A 17,840-nucleotide genomic window follows, 5' to 3' on the forward strand; every position below is an offset into this window, starting at 1 on the left:
CTTGGGAGGTTCTGACAGTTCGAGTCTGTTTTCCACTGCCATACATGGAACCTCAAATACATACAGTTGCTTCTCGCTCCCTTCCGGTCTCATTCTCATGCAGTTTACACTGATGGTTCTAAATCCTCCGATGGTGTCGGGTTTGCAACAGTGTTCCCGGACATTGTTTTGCGAGGTCATTGATTAGACTCGGCTAGCATTTTCACAGCTGAACTGTCAACAATTCTCAGAGATTATACATATTGCGACCAGGCCTACATCAACACTCGTAGTAGTTTGACTCATTTAGTGCTTTGCAAGCTATCAAAAAATTTGCCACATCCCCTAGTTCTTCGTATACAACTTTGGTTGCACCGCATTTCTAGCAAAAACAAAGAAATTATATTCTGTTGGGTCCCTGGTCATGGTGATGTTCAGGGCAATGAGCAGGCAGCCTCTGCTGCGCTAACAGTAGTACATGACTTTCCAGTTTCATATAGAAGTATTTCATTCTCAGACTGGGGTGTTCAGGGAGGGGTAGTACCTCTGGCATGGGGGAGCTTGTCGTGCCCTTCTCGGGGCAGCTCGCCAGCTTTTGGTCCCCACCTGACGCCCAGCTCTCACTAACAGCTCCAAGTAGCTGTTAGCATGCAACAGCAGCCACACCCTGGGCAACGGCTTCGATAGGCCGGCTAAACCAAGTGAGGGTAGCCGTCGGGTCATTGACCCCCGGTAAACCAAACAATAACCAAATTTCTGTAAACTCAGCATTGTAATCCTTATAGAGAATAAACTTTGAATTTGAATCTCCAGTCGTCTCGACTTTGTCTTGCCACTGGCCTCAGATGGCTCCGGACGAGAGAGTGAGGTCGATGCTACGCAACTCTTCCTTACTTTAAACAAAGTCACAGCACATGTCATCAGTCATCCTTTATCCCACCTCATCACCCAAGACCTGTGGCGACGGGCAAGCGATGAAGCGACAGGTGTGGGTACACTGGAAGTCATAGCCGCGGACCTGCACACAGGCGGCTCAGGCCATAGGGTCGTTCTTTACCGACCGGAGCAGCGGTGGAGTCCGGCAGCCGCCTGAGTGACTGAGCAGCCCTCTTCAGGAATGCACTGCTCACCTCCATGGCATGAGGAACGGACTAGAAAAGGTGTCCCAAACATTGCCTGCTCCACGAAACCCTAGCCAGCTTACCGTGGTTGACGGGCACCCTTCTACATGCGGTCAAAATTACAAGACATCAAAGAAGAAAACCAAGATCACACCTCTCAACCTTGCCACTTGGAACGTCCGTACGCTTCTCGACAGGGACGACTCAGACCTCAGAGACGTACAGCACTCATCGCGAACGAACTCGCCAGATACAGCATTGACATCACTGCCATAAGTGAGACTAGACTTGCAGGCGAGGGTGAACTCTGCGAAAGAGGAACAGGCTATACCTTCTTTTGGTCCGGACGAGGAGCCGAGGAGAGACGGGAGGCAGGAGTTGGCTTTGTAGTGAAGTCATTCCTTATTGGCAAGCTGGCTGGCCCACCAAAAGGAGTGAATGATCGCCTTATGACGATGAGAATCCCCTTGTCCTGCGGACAGAAGTTTGCCACTATTGTCAGCGCCTATGCCCCCACCATCACCAACCCAGACGAGGTTAAGGACAAGTTTTATGAAGACCTGAATGCCGTCATCACCACTGTCCCCAGCGCAGATAAGCTCATCATCCTTGGTGACTTTAATGCGAGAGTCGGTCGTGACAGCGCCTGGGAAGGCGTGATCGGAAAGCATGGGGTGGGCAGCTGCAATAGCAACGGCCTGCTGCTCCTTCAGACCTGCACCGAACACGACCTTCTGATCACCAACACCGTCTTCAGCCTCCCTACCTGCAACAGGACATCATGGATGCACCTGCATTCCAAACACTGGCATCTCATTGATTGTCATCGTCAGGAAGAGGGACAGGCAAGATGTACAAGTCACGAAGGCCATGTGTGGCGCGGAATGCTGGACAGACCATCGCCTCATCGTCTCGAAACTCAAGCTCCGTATCCAGCCCAGGAGACGCCCTCAGGGCGCAAAACCACCAAAATGTCTGAACGTCGGCAAGCTGAAGGCCCACAACGTCAAGCAGTCCTTTGCAGAAATCCTGGAAACCTGCCTGGAGTCCGTCGTGCTAGACGTTCAAAACGTCGAAGCAGCATGGACCTCACTCTGTGATAGTGATAGTGTGTACAGCACAGCCATGGAGTGTTTAGGACCCGTCACCAGGAAGCACAAGGACTGGTTCGACGAACACTGCACAGAAATCCAGCAGCTGCTGGAAGTGAAACGAAAGGCCTACATGGCCCACATCAACGACCCAAAGTCCACAGCGAAGCAAGATGCACTGAGAAACATACGCAGCAATACCCAGCGAAAAATGCGTGAAATGCAAGACTCTTGGCTCGGCAACAAAGCCGATGAGATTCAGGGCTTTGCAGACAGAAACGATATGAAGAACTTCTATGATGGCCTGAAAGAAATCTACGGCCCTACCACCTCTGGCACATCACTCCTCAGTGCAGATGGGTCAACGCTTCTCACAGACAAGGAGAAAATTCTAGAGAGATGGGCAGAACATTTTGACAGCGTGCTGAACCGTCCATCCACCATCAACGATGAAGCCATCGAACGTCTACCTCAGATTCCGACCAACGCGATGCTGAATGCCATCCCCACTTTGGAGGAGACTCGGCAAGCAATACGTCAACTGTCCAGTGGCAAAGCTCCTGGGTCTGACGCCATCCCTGCTGAAGTCTACAAAGAAGGCGGAATGGCACTGGTAGAGAAACTTCACCAACTCTTCCAGCTTGTATGGCAGCACGAGACAGTTCCTCAGGACTTTAAAGATGCTTCCATCGTGCATCTCTACAAACGAAAAGGAAACCGCCAGGCATGCGACAACCACCGTGGTATCTCCCTGCTCTCCATCGCAGGCAAAACCCTGGCTAGAGTTCTACTCAATCGGCTCAACGAACATCTAGAGCAAGGACTCCTACCTGAAAGCCAGTGCGGCTTCTGGAAAGATCGTGGGACTATCGACATGGTGTTCGCTGCTAGACAGCTACAGGAGAAATGTCAGGAACAGAACGCCAACTTGTACTCCACCTACGTTGATCTGACCAAGGCCTTCGACACCATTAGTAGAGAGGGCCTTTGGAGAATCATGGCGAAGTACAACTGCCCAAAGACGTTCATCGCCATCGTACACTAACTTCACGATGGAATGCTGGCCAGAGTCCAAGACAATGGAGAGACGTCTAAACCATTCCCAGTCTCAAATGGAGTGAAACAAGGCTGTGTGCTTGCTCCCACCCTGTTCAGCCTGATGTTCTCGGCCATGCTTACAGACGCATTCAGGGACACAGACGCAGGAATCGGCATCAGGTACCGTACAGATGGGTCTGTCTTCAACCTCAGGAGGCTTGAAGCAAAAACCAAGGCTGCAACTGACACCATCAATGACCTGCTATTTGCTGATGACTGCGCCCTCAACGCTGCTTCAGAAGCCGCCATGCAGCACAGTGTTGACAAGTTCTCTGACGCCTGCAACAACTTCGAGCTGACAATCAGTACAACGAAGACTGAAGTGATGCACCAGCCTGCTCCGGGAAAGACGTATGTTGAACCAAACATCACCATCAACGGGCAGCGACTGAACGCCATAGACAAATTCACCTACCTCGGCAGTACCCTTTCCAGAAACGTTGTCATCGATGATGAGGTGAATGCCAGACTTGCCAAAGCCAGTGCCACCTTCGGCAGGCTCCACAAGAATGTATGGAACCGAGGAGGCATCACCACAAGCACCAAGATCAAGGTGTACAGAGCCATAGTCCTCACCACACTTCTCTATGGCTGCGAAACCTGGACAGTCTAAAAACGTCACGCCAGAAAGTTCACACCACACGGCTCAGAAAAATTCTCGGCATCAAATGGCAAGATAAGATCCCAGACACAGAAGTGCTGACTACAGCTGGCCTGCCTAGCATCTACACCATCCTAATGCAGACACAGCTTCGCTGGGCAGGTCACGTTGCTCGCATGCCAGACCACCGGCTGCCAAAGAAACTCTTGTTTGGCGAACTGCAGCATGGAAAGCGCTCTCAAGGAGGCCAAAAGAAGCGCTACAAGGACACCCTTAAGACTGCTCTGAAAGCTTTCAACATCAACCACACCATGTGGGAGCTGATAGCTCAGGACAGGAATGACTTGCGAGCAGTTGTCCAGAAAGGGGCAACATCCTGCGAGGCAAGCAGAATCTCACTAGCTGAGTAGCGCAGGCAGGCGAGGAAGACCAGAGCCATCAGACCCCTTGATGCCGCCACCCTTCCCTGTCCACACTGCCAGAGAACGTTTCGTACGCGGATTGGCCTGACAAGTCGTCTGCGTACCCACCAACTTTGACCCCAGGATGACTAGATGGTCCTCGTCGAATCGACGGACAAACAACACGCATGACTTTCCAGTTTAATATAGAAGTATTTCATTCTCAGACTGCTTTGCTGTAATCTCTAGCCACCTAGGCACCCTGTTCCTCTCTGTGAGCAGTGTCAAGTTCCAGTATCGATTAGCCACATTCTGATAGACTGCCCTCTCTATCAACGAGCACGCAGAATTTACCTCCAACGTCGTCTTCGTTCTACTACTCTCTCTTTACCTTCCCTTCTTGCTGATGGACCCTCCTTTAATCCTGACTCTCTCATTGACTTCTTGACAATGACTGATTTACTCCACAAACTCTGATGATACTTTTCGCACTCCCCTCAGCCCTTTCTAGTTCAGTCTCTTGCTGCCCTTTACCCTTTCACCATCCACTACCCCGCTGTTATCCGTAACCTATTACTCACCCATCTCCCTTTTGCCACCTGATGCCCTCGCTTCCTTCCTGCCCTGCAGCGCTGTATAGTCCTTGTGGCTTAGCGCTTCTTTTTGATTATAATAATAATAATTCGCAACCAGTCCCTGCACCAGTTCCTTACACCTTCGCAACCGCTGGGAACAATACTGGTCCGAGCTGATTCATGGCAAATTATTTTCTATCAAGCCGTGTTTAGGATTCTGGTCTTATTGATGTGCCTCGGAGACTACGCTTTCTCATCTCACTCATGGGTATCTCATTGAGAGGCGCTTAGTTCCACTTTTAGAATTGTCTGGTTCCGGTTTCAGTTTGCCACATTCTATTGAACTGTCCTGTTTACCAGCGAGCAAGCAGAATTTACCGCCAACGTTGTCACCGCTCTAACATCCTTACTTTATCTGCCCTCCTCGCTGACGGGCCCAAAGTTTGACAGACTCCCCATTTAACTTTGTCAGCAACAAATTTATTACATAAACTAAGATTTTACTTCCTTTAGCACTCCTCACCGCCCTTACAAATTCTACGTTTTGCACACCCTACCTTGCAGCGTTGTATGACCCTGGTAGGTTTAGCACTTAGTTTTGATTATAATAATACTGGTCACGGACCAGACCTCAGAGGCGTTGGCCCACGGAACACCCTCCAGGTATACTCCGGGTATACATCTTTTAAGGAAATTGACATTCAGCTCCTCTGCCTCTTCAGGATTTCAAGGTAATTACTGTTATACTTCGTATTATTACAAGGTGTAATCGTTGTATCCTGGTATCTGTTAGCTATTCACTGACGTGTGTGTGTGTGTGTGTGTGTGTGTGTGTTTACTCACCTCGCCTAATTCACTTAATTGTGGTTGCAGGGGTCGAGTCACAGCTTTTGGCCCCACCTCTTCAATGGTCACTATTAGGTCCACTCTCTCCTTGCTCCACGAGCTTTATCATACCTCTTAATAAGGATGACCTCGGAGTGGCTCGAATACCCAGCCTTCTGAACTGGAGTCAGACGCGCTGTCATGCAGATTCGGGTGTCATCTGCAAAGGAAGACACGGTGCTGTGGCTGACATCCTTGTCATATCCGACCTAGACAAGGATGTCAGCCACAGCACCATGTCTTCCTTTGCAGATGACACCCGAATCTGCATGACAGTGTCTTCCATTGCAGACACTGCAAGGCTCCAGGCGGACATCAACCAAATCTTTCAGTGGGCTGCGGAAAACAATATGAAGTTCAACGATGAGAAATTTCAATTACTCAGATATGGTAAACATGAGGTAATTAAATCTTCATCAGAGTACAAAACAAATTCTGGCCACAAAATAGAGCGAAACACCAACGTCAAAGACTTGGGAGTGATTATGTCGGAGGATCTCACCTTCAAGGACCATAACATTGTATCAATCGCATCTGCTAGAAAAATGACAGGATGGATAATGAGAACCTTCAAAACTAGGGAGGCCAAGCCCATGATGACACTCTTCAGGTCACTTGTTCTATCTAGGCTGGAATATTGCTGCACTCTAACAGCACCTTTCAAGGCAGGTGAAATTGCCGACCTAGAAAATGTACAGAGAACTTTCACGGCGCGCATAACGGAGATAAAACACCTCAATTACTGGGAGCGCGAGGGAGAGATACATGATTATATACACCTGGAAAATCCTAGAGGGACTAGTACCGAACTTGCACACGAAAATCACTCGCTACGAAAGCAAAAGACTTGGCAGACGATGCACCATCCCCCCAATGAAAAGCAGGGGTGTCACTAGCATGTTAAGAGACCATACAATAAGTGTCGGGGGCCCGAGACTGTTCAACTGCCTCCCAGCACACATAAGGGGGATTACCAACAGACCCCTGGCAGTCTTCAAGCTGGCACTGGACAAGCACCTAAAGTCAGTTCCTGATCAGCCGGGCTGTGGCTCGTACGTTGGTTTGCGTGCAGCCAGCAGCAACAGCCTGGTTGATCAGGGGCTGATCCACCAGGAGGCCTGGTCACAGACCGGGCCGCGGGGACGTTGACCCCTGAAACTCTCTCCAGGTAAACTCCAGGCTACTATTGCGCCACAAGGCTGTATACTCGCCTATTTGTGGTTGCAGGGGTCGATTCATAGCTCCTGGCCCTGCCTCTTCACTGAATGCTACTAGGTCTTCTCTTTGTTCCACGAGCTTTATCATACCTCGTCTTAAAGTTATGTATGGTTCCTGCCTCCACTACATCACTTGCTAGACTATTCCACTTCCTGACATCCCTTTGACTCATGAGTCTTCAACTTCCAGGTGTAACCCCTTGTTTCTGTGTTTCATCTCTGGAACATCCTGTCTCCGTCCACCTTGTTTATTCCACGCAGTATTTTGTATGTCGTTATCATGTCTCCCCTAACCCTCCTGTCCTCCAGTGTCGTCAGGCCGATTTCCCTTAACCTTTCTTTGTAGGACATTCCCCTTAGCTCTGGAACCAGCCTTGTCGCAAACCTTTGCACTTTCTCTAATTTCTTGACGTGCTTGACCAGGTGTGGGTTCCAAACTGGTGCTGCATACTCCAGTATGGACCTGACGTACAGTGTAGTGTCTTGAGCAATTCCTTACTAAGGTATCGGAATGCTATTCTCAGGTTTGCCAGGCGACCTTGTACTGAAACAGTTATCTTGTTGATGCGTAGTTTCGGAGATGTGCTCTGTGTTATACTCACCCCAAGATCTTTCTCCTTGAGCAAGGTTTGCAATCTTTGGCCACCTAGCCTATACTCTGCAGTATTCTTCGCCCTTGCCCGATCTTCATGACTTTGCATTTGGCGGGGTTAAATTCGAGAAGCCAGTTGATGGACCAGGTGTCCAGCCTGTCCAAGTCTCTTTGAAGTCCTGCCTGATTCTCATCTGATTTAATTCTCATTAACTTCACATCTGCAAACAGGGACACTTTTGAGTGTATCCCTTCCATCATGTCATTCACATATACCAAAAATAGCACTGGTCCTAGGACCAACCCCTGTGGGACCCCGCTAGTCACAGGTGCCCACTGTGATACCTTATCACCTACCATGACTCGTTGTTTCCTCCCTGACAGGTATTCTCTGATCCACTGCAGTGCCCTTCCTGTTAAACGCGCTTGATCCTCTAGCTTCTGCACTAATCTCTTGTGAGGAACTGTGTCGAAGGCCTTGCAGTCCCAGAAAATGCAGTCAAGCCACCCTCTCTCTCTCTCTCTCTCTCTCTCTCTCTCTCTCTCTCTTTCTCTCTCGTGTCTTCTGTTACTTTATCATAAAACTCCAAAAGGTTTGTGACATAGGATTTGCTTTCCATGAATCCGTGCTGGTTGTCATTTACATTCTTGTTCCGTTCCAGGTGCTCCACCACTCTCCTCCTTATAATCTTCTCCGTGACTTTGCATACTATACACATCAGTGACACTGATCTGTAATTTAGTGCCTCTTTTCTGACTTTCAAAAATGGGAACTACATTTGCCGTCTTCTATATCTCAGGTAGTTACCCAGTTTCAAGGGATGTGTTGAAGATTGTAGTTTACCTGAAGTTTACCTGCAGAGTTTTCTGGGGGTCAACGCCCCCGCAGCCCGGTCTGTGACCAGGCCTCATGGTGGATCAGGGTCTGATCAACTAGGCTGTGTTACTGCTGGCCGCACACAATCCAATGTACAAACCACAGCCCAGCTGGTCAGGTACTGACTTTAGGTGCTTGTCCAGTGCCTGCTTGAAAACAGCCAGGAGTCTATCGGTAATCTTCCTTATGTATGCTGGGAGGCAGATGAACAGTCTTGGACCCCTATTGGACCTTATTGTGTTGTCTCTTAACGTGCTAGTGGCATCCCTGCTTTTCATTGGGGGGGGGGATGTTGCATCGTCTGCCGAGTCTTTTGCTTTCGTAGGGAGTGATTTTCGTGTGCAAGTTTGGTACTAACCCCTCTAGGATTTTCCAAGTGAAAATAATCATGTATCTCTCCCGCCTGCATTCTAGGGAGTACAGGTTTAGGAACTTCAAGCGTTCCTGGTAACGACTTTCCTACCAATTCTCTGTCTCACTGAACCTCCTGCAAGAAGTTCCTCATACCTGTGTAGTCCTCTCTTTTATAGTTTGGCTTTTCCCATTCAACTCCTGTTTCCCTCTCCACTTGTAACTCTACTATATAATCAAAACTCAGAACCACGTGATCACTAGCTCCAAGGGGCCTTTCATGTGATGTCCTCAATGTCTGAACTGCTCAGGGTGAACACAAGGTCCAGTCTTGCTGGTTCATCCTCCTCTCTCTCTCTCTCTCTCTCTCTCTCTCTCTCTCTCTGGTAGTGTCCCTGACATGTTGATGCATGAGGTTTTCCAGTACCACATCCATCATCTTGTCTCCATGTTTTGGGACCCCCATGTGGCTCCAGGTTTTCCCAATCGATCTCCCTGTGGTTGAAATCGCCCATAACCTATAACTTTGCTCTGCTCGAGTGAGCTCTTCTTGCCACCTCAGCCAGTGTGTCCATCGTTCTGTTGCTCTCCTTGTATTCCTCTCTTGACCTCCTGCAGTTCTGTGGCGGGTTATATATCACTGCAAAGACTGCCTTATGTTCCCCAGACTGAATTGTACCTATGTAATCCCTTTCTCCAATATCGTCCATGCCTTCCATTTCCTCAAATCCCCATCGGCTTGTTATAAGCAGTGCAACCCCTTCTCCCCCTCTTCTCCTTCTTTCCTCAGGATCTGATATCCCAGTCGGAAGATTGCGTCGAGGTACACTCTCCGGTACTCCAGTTTGTCCCCCAGTCGTCTTTTCTCCTGCAGGATTCTGGTTCGAGCTGATTCTGCCTTGAAAATTACTTTGACAGGCCGTTTCCTTCCACTCACAAACCACCCAATTCTCCTAAAATTTGTCACCTGGGTCATGTCGCCCTCACCTATTGCTTTCATGATAGCTTCAATCGCTTTTTTCTCCTCCTGTTTTCTTTCATCGTAGGTTGCCCCTTCAACTTCCTGGAGCCCGTAGACAAAAACTGACCTCTCCCTGTCATCCTCCCACTGTCTCCCTTTGCATCCTCTGAGGTGTTATAGTTCCTTCCATTGAAACGTTCCTGCCTTCAATCCCTGCCCTTGCTGGAGCCCCTATGCTCAGTGGACTGTGTACTCACCTAATTGTACTTGCCTAATTGTGGTTGCAGGGTTCGAGACTCTGCTCCTGGTCCTGCCTCTTCACTGATTGCTACTGGGTCCTCCCTCTCCCTGCTCCATGAGGTTTATCATACCTCGTCTTAAAACTATGTATAGTTCCTGCCTCCACTACATTGCTTGCCAGACTATTCCACTTCCTAACAACTCTGTGGCTGAAGAAATACTTCCTAACATCCCTTTGACTCGTATGAATCTTCAGCTTCCAATTTTGACCCCTTGTCTGTGTGTCCCATCTCTGGAACGTCCTGTCTCTGTCCACCTTGTCTATTCCATGCAGTATTTTGTATGTCATTATAATGTCTCCCCTGACCCTCCTGTCCTCCAGTGTTGTCAGACCGATTTCCCTTAACCTTTCTTCATAGGACATTCCCCTTAGCTCGGGAACCAGCCTTGTTGCAAACCTTTGCACTTTCTCTATTCTCTAATTTCTTGACATGTTCGACCAGGAGCGGGTTCCAAACTGGTGCTGCGTACTCCAGTATGGGCCTGATGTACAGTGTATAAAGTCTAAAACGATTCCTTACTGAGGTACTGGAATGCTATTCTCAGGTTTGCAGGGCGCCCATGTGCCGCAGCAGTTATCTGGTTAATGTGTGCTTCTGGCGATGTACTGAGTATTATACTCGCTCTTAGATCTTTCTCCTTGAATGAGGTTTGCAGTCTTTGGCCTCCTAGCCTATACTCTGTCTGTGGTCTTCTTTGCCCTTCTCCGATCTTCATGACTTTGCATTTGGCGAGGTTAAATTCTAGGAGCCAGTTGCTGGACCACGCATCCAGCCTGTCCATGTCTCTTTGTAGACCTGTCTGGTCTGCATCTGATTTAATTCTCCTCATTAACTTCACATGATCTGCAAACGGACACTTCTGAGTATCCCTTCTGTCATGTCGTTCACATATACCAAGAATAACACTGGTCCCAGGACTGACCCCTGTGGGACCCTGCTTAACACTGACACCCACTGTGATACCTCATCACAGACCATGACTCACTGTTGCCTCTCTGTTAGGTATTCTCTGATCCATTACAGTACCCTTCCTCTTATATGTGCTTGTTCCTCCAGCTTCTGTACTAATCTCTAGTGAGGAACTGTGTCGAAGGCCTTTTTGCAGTCCAAGAAAATGCAATCAACCCACCCCTCCCTCTCATTTCTTACTTCAGTTACCTTGTCATAAAACTCTAGTAGGTTTGTGACACAGGATTTGTATTCCATGAATCCATGCTGGCTGTCCTTTATAATCTTTCCACTCAAGGTGTTCCACAACTCTCCTTCTGATAATCTTCTCCATGACTTTGCATACTATACACGTCAGTGACACTGGTCGATAATTTAGTGCTTTATTTCTGTTTCCTTTCTTAAATATAGGGACTACATTTGCCTTCTTCCATACTTCAGGTAGTTGCCCAGTTTCAAAGGAAGTGTTGAAGATTTTGGTTAGTGGCACACGTAGTGTGTCTGCTCCCTCTCTAAGGACCCACGGAGAGATTGTGTGTGTGTGTGTGTGTGTACACTAAATATACTGTAATTTGAGTGTTTACAGGTAAAACGCACCCTTGGCCCACGTGCAGTTGGTAGACTGTAGTGTTAACCAAACTCTCCTTCAGGTGCGGTGTCGGCAGCCGATGCTAAATTACGTTCCGTTAACATTTCTCAAGGAGAAGCTGTGGACAGTGTTGGCCATTCGCCTAGTCAGCGTTACTACAGAGAGAGTTCAGCAACATTGGCCGATGTCGGTCAAACAAAAGACAAATTGCCCATATTTGTGCTACCATGGTGGGCCTCAGACTTCCAACATAAACCATCTGCTCAACCACTGACGGCTCACCAGTTTCATCACCAACCATCTGTACTACCATTACCGATCCAACAGTCATTGCCGGCTCCACTGTCCCAACACCAACCGTCTGCGCTACCAAGGACGGGCCCACTATCCCAGCATGAACAACTATTTGAGTTACTATCCCAGCCATCTGCACTCTCAAAAGCTAAACGCTTAGTTAGCAATATAAAAAAGAATGAAGCCAAAGAAAACATAGATCCCCATATAACTAATTTTAGTCCATTATCAAATGAAAAAAATCGAACAGGAAATGAGTGTGGTAACCAAGGTGGTGACATCCAACTGAACAAAAATGCCAGCATGAAGTTGTACCCCATCATTGTTACCATCCCTTCCATGAATGGGTGTAAAGATATTCTTGTTATTGATGGAGAGGCTCAGAAAACGACCCCTAGGACCTCCAACCCAGCTAAGATCTGTCCAAAATGTGGACTCAGAGTGGCTTCGAAAGGTCATCTCAAGAGGCACTGGACTGCCCATGGAGCCAACCAGCGTCACAAGTGCTTTTCTTGTGACTGCAGCTTTACTCGAAAGAAGAAATTGACGATACATCTCCACAAGGCTCATGATATTACCCCAGCTCTAAACGAATGCGAGATAGTTAGGTTGTCGAATGATCTCCACGAGGCTCATGATATTACTCCAGACTCTAAACGAATGCGAAAAGTTAGGTTGTCGAATGACCTCCAAGAGGTTTATGATATTACTCCAGCCTCTAAACGAATGCGGAAAGTTAGGTTGCCGAATGATCTCCACGAGACTCATGATATTACTCCAGCCTCTAAACGAATGCGAAAAGTTAGGTCGTTGAATGATCTCCACGAGGCTCATGATATTACTCCAGCCTCTAAACGAATGCAAAAAGTTAGGTCGTTGAATGATCTCCACGAGGCTCATAATATTACTCCAGCCTCTAAACGAATACGAAAAGTTAGGTTGTTGAATGATCTCCACAAGGTTCATAATATTACTCCAGCCTCTAAACGAATGCGAAAAGTTAGGTTGTTGAATGATCTCCACAAGGTTCATAATATTACTCCAGCCTCTAAACTAATGCGAAAAGTTAGGTCGTTGAATGATCTCTACGAGGTTCATGATATTACTCCAGCCTCTAAACGAATGCGAAAAGTTAGGTTGTTGAATGATCTCCACGAGGCTCATGATATTACTCCACCCTCTAAACGAATGCGAAAAGTTAGGTTGTTGAATGATCTCCACGAGGCTCATGATATTACTCCAGCCTCTAAACGAATGCGAAAAGTTAGGTTGTTGAATGATCTCCACGAGGCTCATGATATTACCCCAGCTCGAAACGAATGCGATAGAGTTAGGTTGTCGAATGATCTCAGAGGCTCATGATATTACTCCAGCCTCTAAACGAGTGCGAAAAGTTAGGTTGTCGAATGCAAGGCGTAGTGTTAAGCTTTATTTCTAAGCAGTGATGACGTGTTAGATGCAGAGTCCTAGCACATATATACACCTGCAGTGTAGCCAGCTACCACCTTTTTACCTGAAGCTAAATATAAAGAAATTTAATACCTTACGGCTGTTTAGATTTTTTTATGCGACTGTGGGAGTTTGTACTGCGACGTTATGGAAATGTAATCCCATGTTAGAAAAACTTATTTTTGCTGCTATGTATATTCACATTTTTATTCAATGTATACTATGTATATTCATATTTTTTATTCATTGTATAATGTATTCCTTTATATTCCCTTCCTTGTAAATTAATTTTTTATTGTATTCATTTTTTTTAATTCCATGCTTATTTCATTTTCTCTGTGTTCCATGGATTTTAAATCGTATTTTTCTATTAAACTGTTTTACTTTTAATAGCCAAAAGAATTGTTATTGTAAAAAAAAAATAAATACATTTTAACTTATAGTGGTTTTGATTATAAATTGTATATTGAATCATTATTACATGACTCGGGCCAAACTACCCAGCTTTCCCACTGGGGATCTTCATTGACTTACGTAAAGCTTTTGATACAGTTGACCATGACTTGCTCCATATAAAATGGTATAAGAGGGCACTCCCTCAACTACCTAAATTCATACCTCAGCAACAGAAGCCAATATGTGTACACAAATGGGGCAAACTCTTCCGCACAGCCAATTACAGTTGGTGTCCCACAGGGAAGTGTCCTAGGCCCTCTTCTCTTTCTCATATACATAAATGACCTACCAAATGTATCGCAACTACTCAAACCCACACTATTTGCAGCTGACACTACATACGTCTTCTCTCACCCGAGCCCAGTCACGCTAGCCAATACTGTAAATACCGAATTGTAGAAAATATCTACCTGGATGAGGACTAACAAACTTACTCTAAACTTTGACAAAACCTACTTCATTCAGTTTGGAAACAGAGCTACAGATGTCCCTCTTAACATAATGATAAACGGATCACCTATCACAAAATTCACAGAGGGAAATTTTTTAGGAATCCACTTTGATAAGACTCAAATTTCAAACACACACACACACAACAAATTTCCAAGAAAATTTCCAAGACCGTAGGTATACTATCGAAGATACGGTACTATGTTCCACAGTCAGCCCTCATGGCCCTATATCACTCACTTATTTACCCCTATCTCACCTATGGAATTTGTACATGGGGCTCAACAATAAACCATCTCAGACCATTAATTACCCAACAAAAGGCTGCAGTCAGACTGATGATAAATTCCCATTACAGGCAGCACACTCCACCAATATTCAAAACTCTAAACCTACTCACCATACAAAACATCCATAATTATTACTGCACCTACTACATACATAAACACTTAACTCTGATATTAACCCTCCCCTCAAACATCTCCTTGCCAACCTCAACAGAACACATGCCCATAACACAAGGCACAGATCACTCTTTGATGCTCCTCGTGTCCATCTCACACTATGCAAAAACTCAATGCACATAAAAGGCCCTAAGATCTAGAATTCATTACCTGTGAATATAAAAGAAACACTGTCTGTTTATAAATTCAAGTCTCTTCTCAAAAATTACTCACCCACAACTAAATAAATACTGAATAATTGTATCTCATAAATTGTATCTCATAAATGTTTCTCATTATTGTATCTCAAATGTCTAACCTGTGACCCAATCAAACTTTATTTTTTAATTACATTACCTAGGATTATTATTATTATAATAAAAAAGAAGCGCTAAGCCACAAGGACTATACAGCGCTGCAGGGCAGGAAGGAAGCGAGGGCTTCAGGTGGCAAAAGGGAGATGGATGAGTAATAGGTTACGGATAACAGCGAAGTAGTGGATGGTGAAAGGGTAAAGGGCAGCAAGAGACTGAACTAGAAAGGGCTGAGGGGAGTGTGAAAAGTATCATCAGAGTTTGTGGAGTAAATCAGTCATTGTCAAGAAGTCAATGAGAGAGTCAGGATTAAAGGAGGGTCCATCAGCAAGAAGGGAAGGTAAAGAGAGAGTAGTAGAACGAAGACGACGTTGGAGGTAAATTCTGCATGCTCGTTGATAGAGAGGGCAGTCTAACAGAATGTGGCTAATCGATACTGGAACTTGACACTGCTCACAGAGAGGAACAGGGTGCCTCTCCATGAGATACCCATGAGTAAGACGAGTGTGACCAATGCGAAGGCGGGAGAGTGTGGTCTCCCAACCCCGGCACTGATGACAAGAAGACGGCCAGTAACCTATGCTCGGTTTAATAGAATGAAGTTTGTTACCGAGCAGAGTTGACCAACGTTGTTGCCAATGGGTGCGAAGGTGGGTAGCTATTGCAGCAAAATAGTCCAGAAATGGAACACCTCGATAGGAAATTGGTAGGTCATGTACTGCTGACCGCGCAGCAGTGTCTGCCTGTTCATTGCCCTGTACGTTGACATGACCAGGGACCCAACAAAAAACAGTATCTTTATGTTTGGTAGAGATACGGCGTAGCCAAAGTTGGATACGGAGAACTAGGGGATGAGATGTATCAAATTTTCGTATAGCCTGTAGAGCACTAAGGGAGTCTGAGACTACTACAAATGATGACACAGGCATAGATGCGATACGAATAAGTGCTGTAAGAATGGCATACAGTTCAGCAGTAAAAATGCTAGCTGAAGATAGTAAATGTCCCTGCACGATGCTGTCCGGAAACACTGCTGCGAATCCGACGCCGTCTGAAGACTTAGAGCCATCTGTGTACACAGCGGTGGCATGAGAATGGGAGTGGAAGTGATCAAGAAAAAGAGAGCGGGAAGCCACCGTAGGCAGTTGAGCTTTCGAGCAAGGGAGTGAGAAAGAACAGACCCGAACAGCTGGAACTTCCCAGGGGGGTAGGGAAAAGTGAGATGCTACATGAACATATAAAGGTGGTAACTGAAGGGAAGACAAGAGTGAATGTAGGCGAAGAGAAAAGGGACAGAGCAAACGGGCAGCGAACGAATAAAGAATGTCTACTAATATCGGTGACCATTCTATAAATGGAAGGATTGTGTAGATCGTGAGAGCGTACGTAGTAGTGAAGGCAATGGGCATCACGGCGATCAGACAAGGATGGAACATTCGCTTCTGTATAGAGGCTCTCAACAGGGGAAGAGCGAAAAGCACCAAGGCACAAACGTAATCCTTGGTGATGGATAGAGTTAAGGCTAGAGAGAGTAGCAGGAGAGGCCGCGGAATAAATCTGGTCACCATAATCGAGTTTCGATAAAATGAGGGCTGAATGTAGGTGAAGCAGAGTTCGACGATCAGCTCCCCAGGAAAGATGAGCAAGGGTTTTAAGAAGGTTTAGCCGGCTGTGACAAGTTGCCTTCAGAGAGGTAATGTGAGGTTTCCAGGATAACCGACGGTCAAAGAGAAGGCCTAGAAACCTGACTGTATCACGTTCAGGGATACGGGAGCCATAGAGATACAAAGGATGATCGGAGATAACAGAGCGTCTAGTGAAAGTAATTTGGTGAGTTTTGGTACTTGAAAATTTAAACCCATGCGTGGTGGCCCAAGTGGAAACACGGTCGACCGCATGCTGGAGAGAAACTGCAATAAGATGACAGTCAGCGCCTGCACAAGCAATAGCGAAGTCATCAACATAGAGTGATGACCAAATATTGGGTGGAAGAACAGAGGCCAAACCATTTATAGCAAGGAGAAACAGTGTTGTGCTTAGAACACATCCCTGAGGGACACCTTCAGCTTGGACGAAGTCCGGGGAAAGAACATTATTGACTCGAACACGGAAATGTCTATCAGTTAAAAAGTTCTTAAGGAAGGATGGTAGATTGCCTCGGAGGCCTAAGGAATGGGCCTGAGCCAAAATATTATACCTCCAAGTTGTGTCATATGCCTTCTCAAGGTCAAAAAATATGGCAATAACTGAGTGATTATTTGCAAAGGCATTACAAACATACGTATCCAAGCGTAGTAAGGGGTCTATGGTAGAACGACCCTTACGAAAGCCATATTGACTAGCGGAGAGACTGTTGTGTGTCTCTAAATACCACATTAAACGTCGATTTATGAGACGTTCCATCACTTTGCAAACTGCACTAGTAAGAGCGATGGGGCGATAGTGGGAGGCATCATGTCCTGTAGTGCCCGGTTTGCGGAAAGGGAGAACAATGGCAGATTTCCACAGCTGGGGAAGAACTCCTTGTGCCCAAATAAGATTGAAGAGGTGTAAGATGACTACAAGGGCTGACCGATGTAAATGTTGTAACATACGAATATGAATGTCATCAGGCCCAGCTGCCGATGATCGGCAAGCTGAGAGCGTTGCCTCCAGTTCTTGAAGTGTAAAAGGCACATTATACTGTTCTTCTCTGAGAGAAGAAAAGTCCAAGGGTACTAACTCTCTGGCAGACTTTGAGGAAAGAAACGAGGGGTATAGATGGAGCCCTCGGGAAATACGGACCAGATGTGTGCCAAGTTCAACGGCAACGTCGAGAGGGTTGCTACATCAACACCAGCGACCCG

The 17,840-nt window shown here is 46.6% G+C and overlaps 1 protein-coding gene across 1 annotated transcript in view; it reads left to right on the plus strand.

Annotated features, from left to right (window-relative positions):
- Window positions 1-14,189, plus strand: part of LOC128698668 (uncharacterized) — a 50,933-nt gene extending 36,744 nt beyond the window's left edge. Inside the window, exon 3 of the mRNA XM_070104005.1 lies at window positions 11,650-14,189. Within this exon, the coding sequence (XP_069960106.1) occupies window positions 11,650-13,244 (1,595 nt within the window). The 3' untranslated portion in view covers window positions 13,245-14,189. The remainder of the gene's footprint in view (window positions 1-11,649) is intronic.
- The last annotated feature ends 3,651 nt before the right edge of the window (window positions 14,190-17,840 follow it).

Source organism: Cherax quadricarinatus, chromosome 88 (genome assembly GCF_038502225.1).
Source record: "Cherax quadricarinatus isolate ZL_2023a chromosome 88, ASM3850222v1, whole genome shotgun sequence".
NCBI lineage: Eukaryota > Metazoa > Arthropoda > Malacostraca > Decapoda > Parastacidae > Cherax > Cherax quadricarinatus.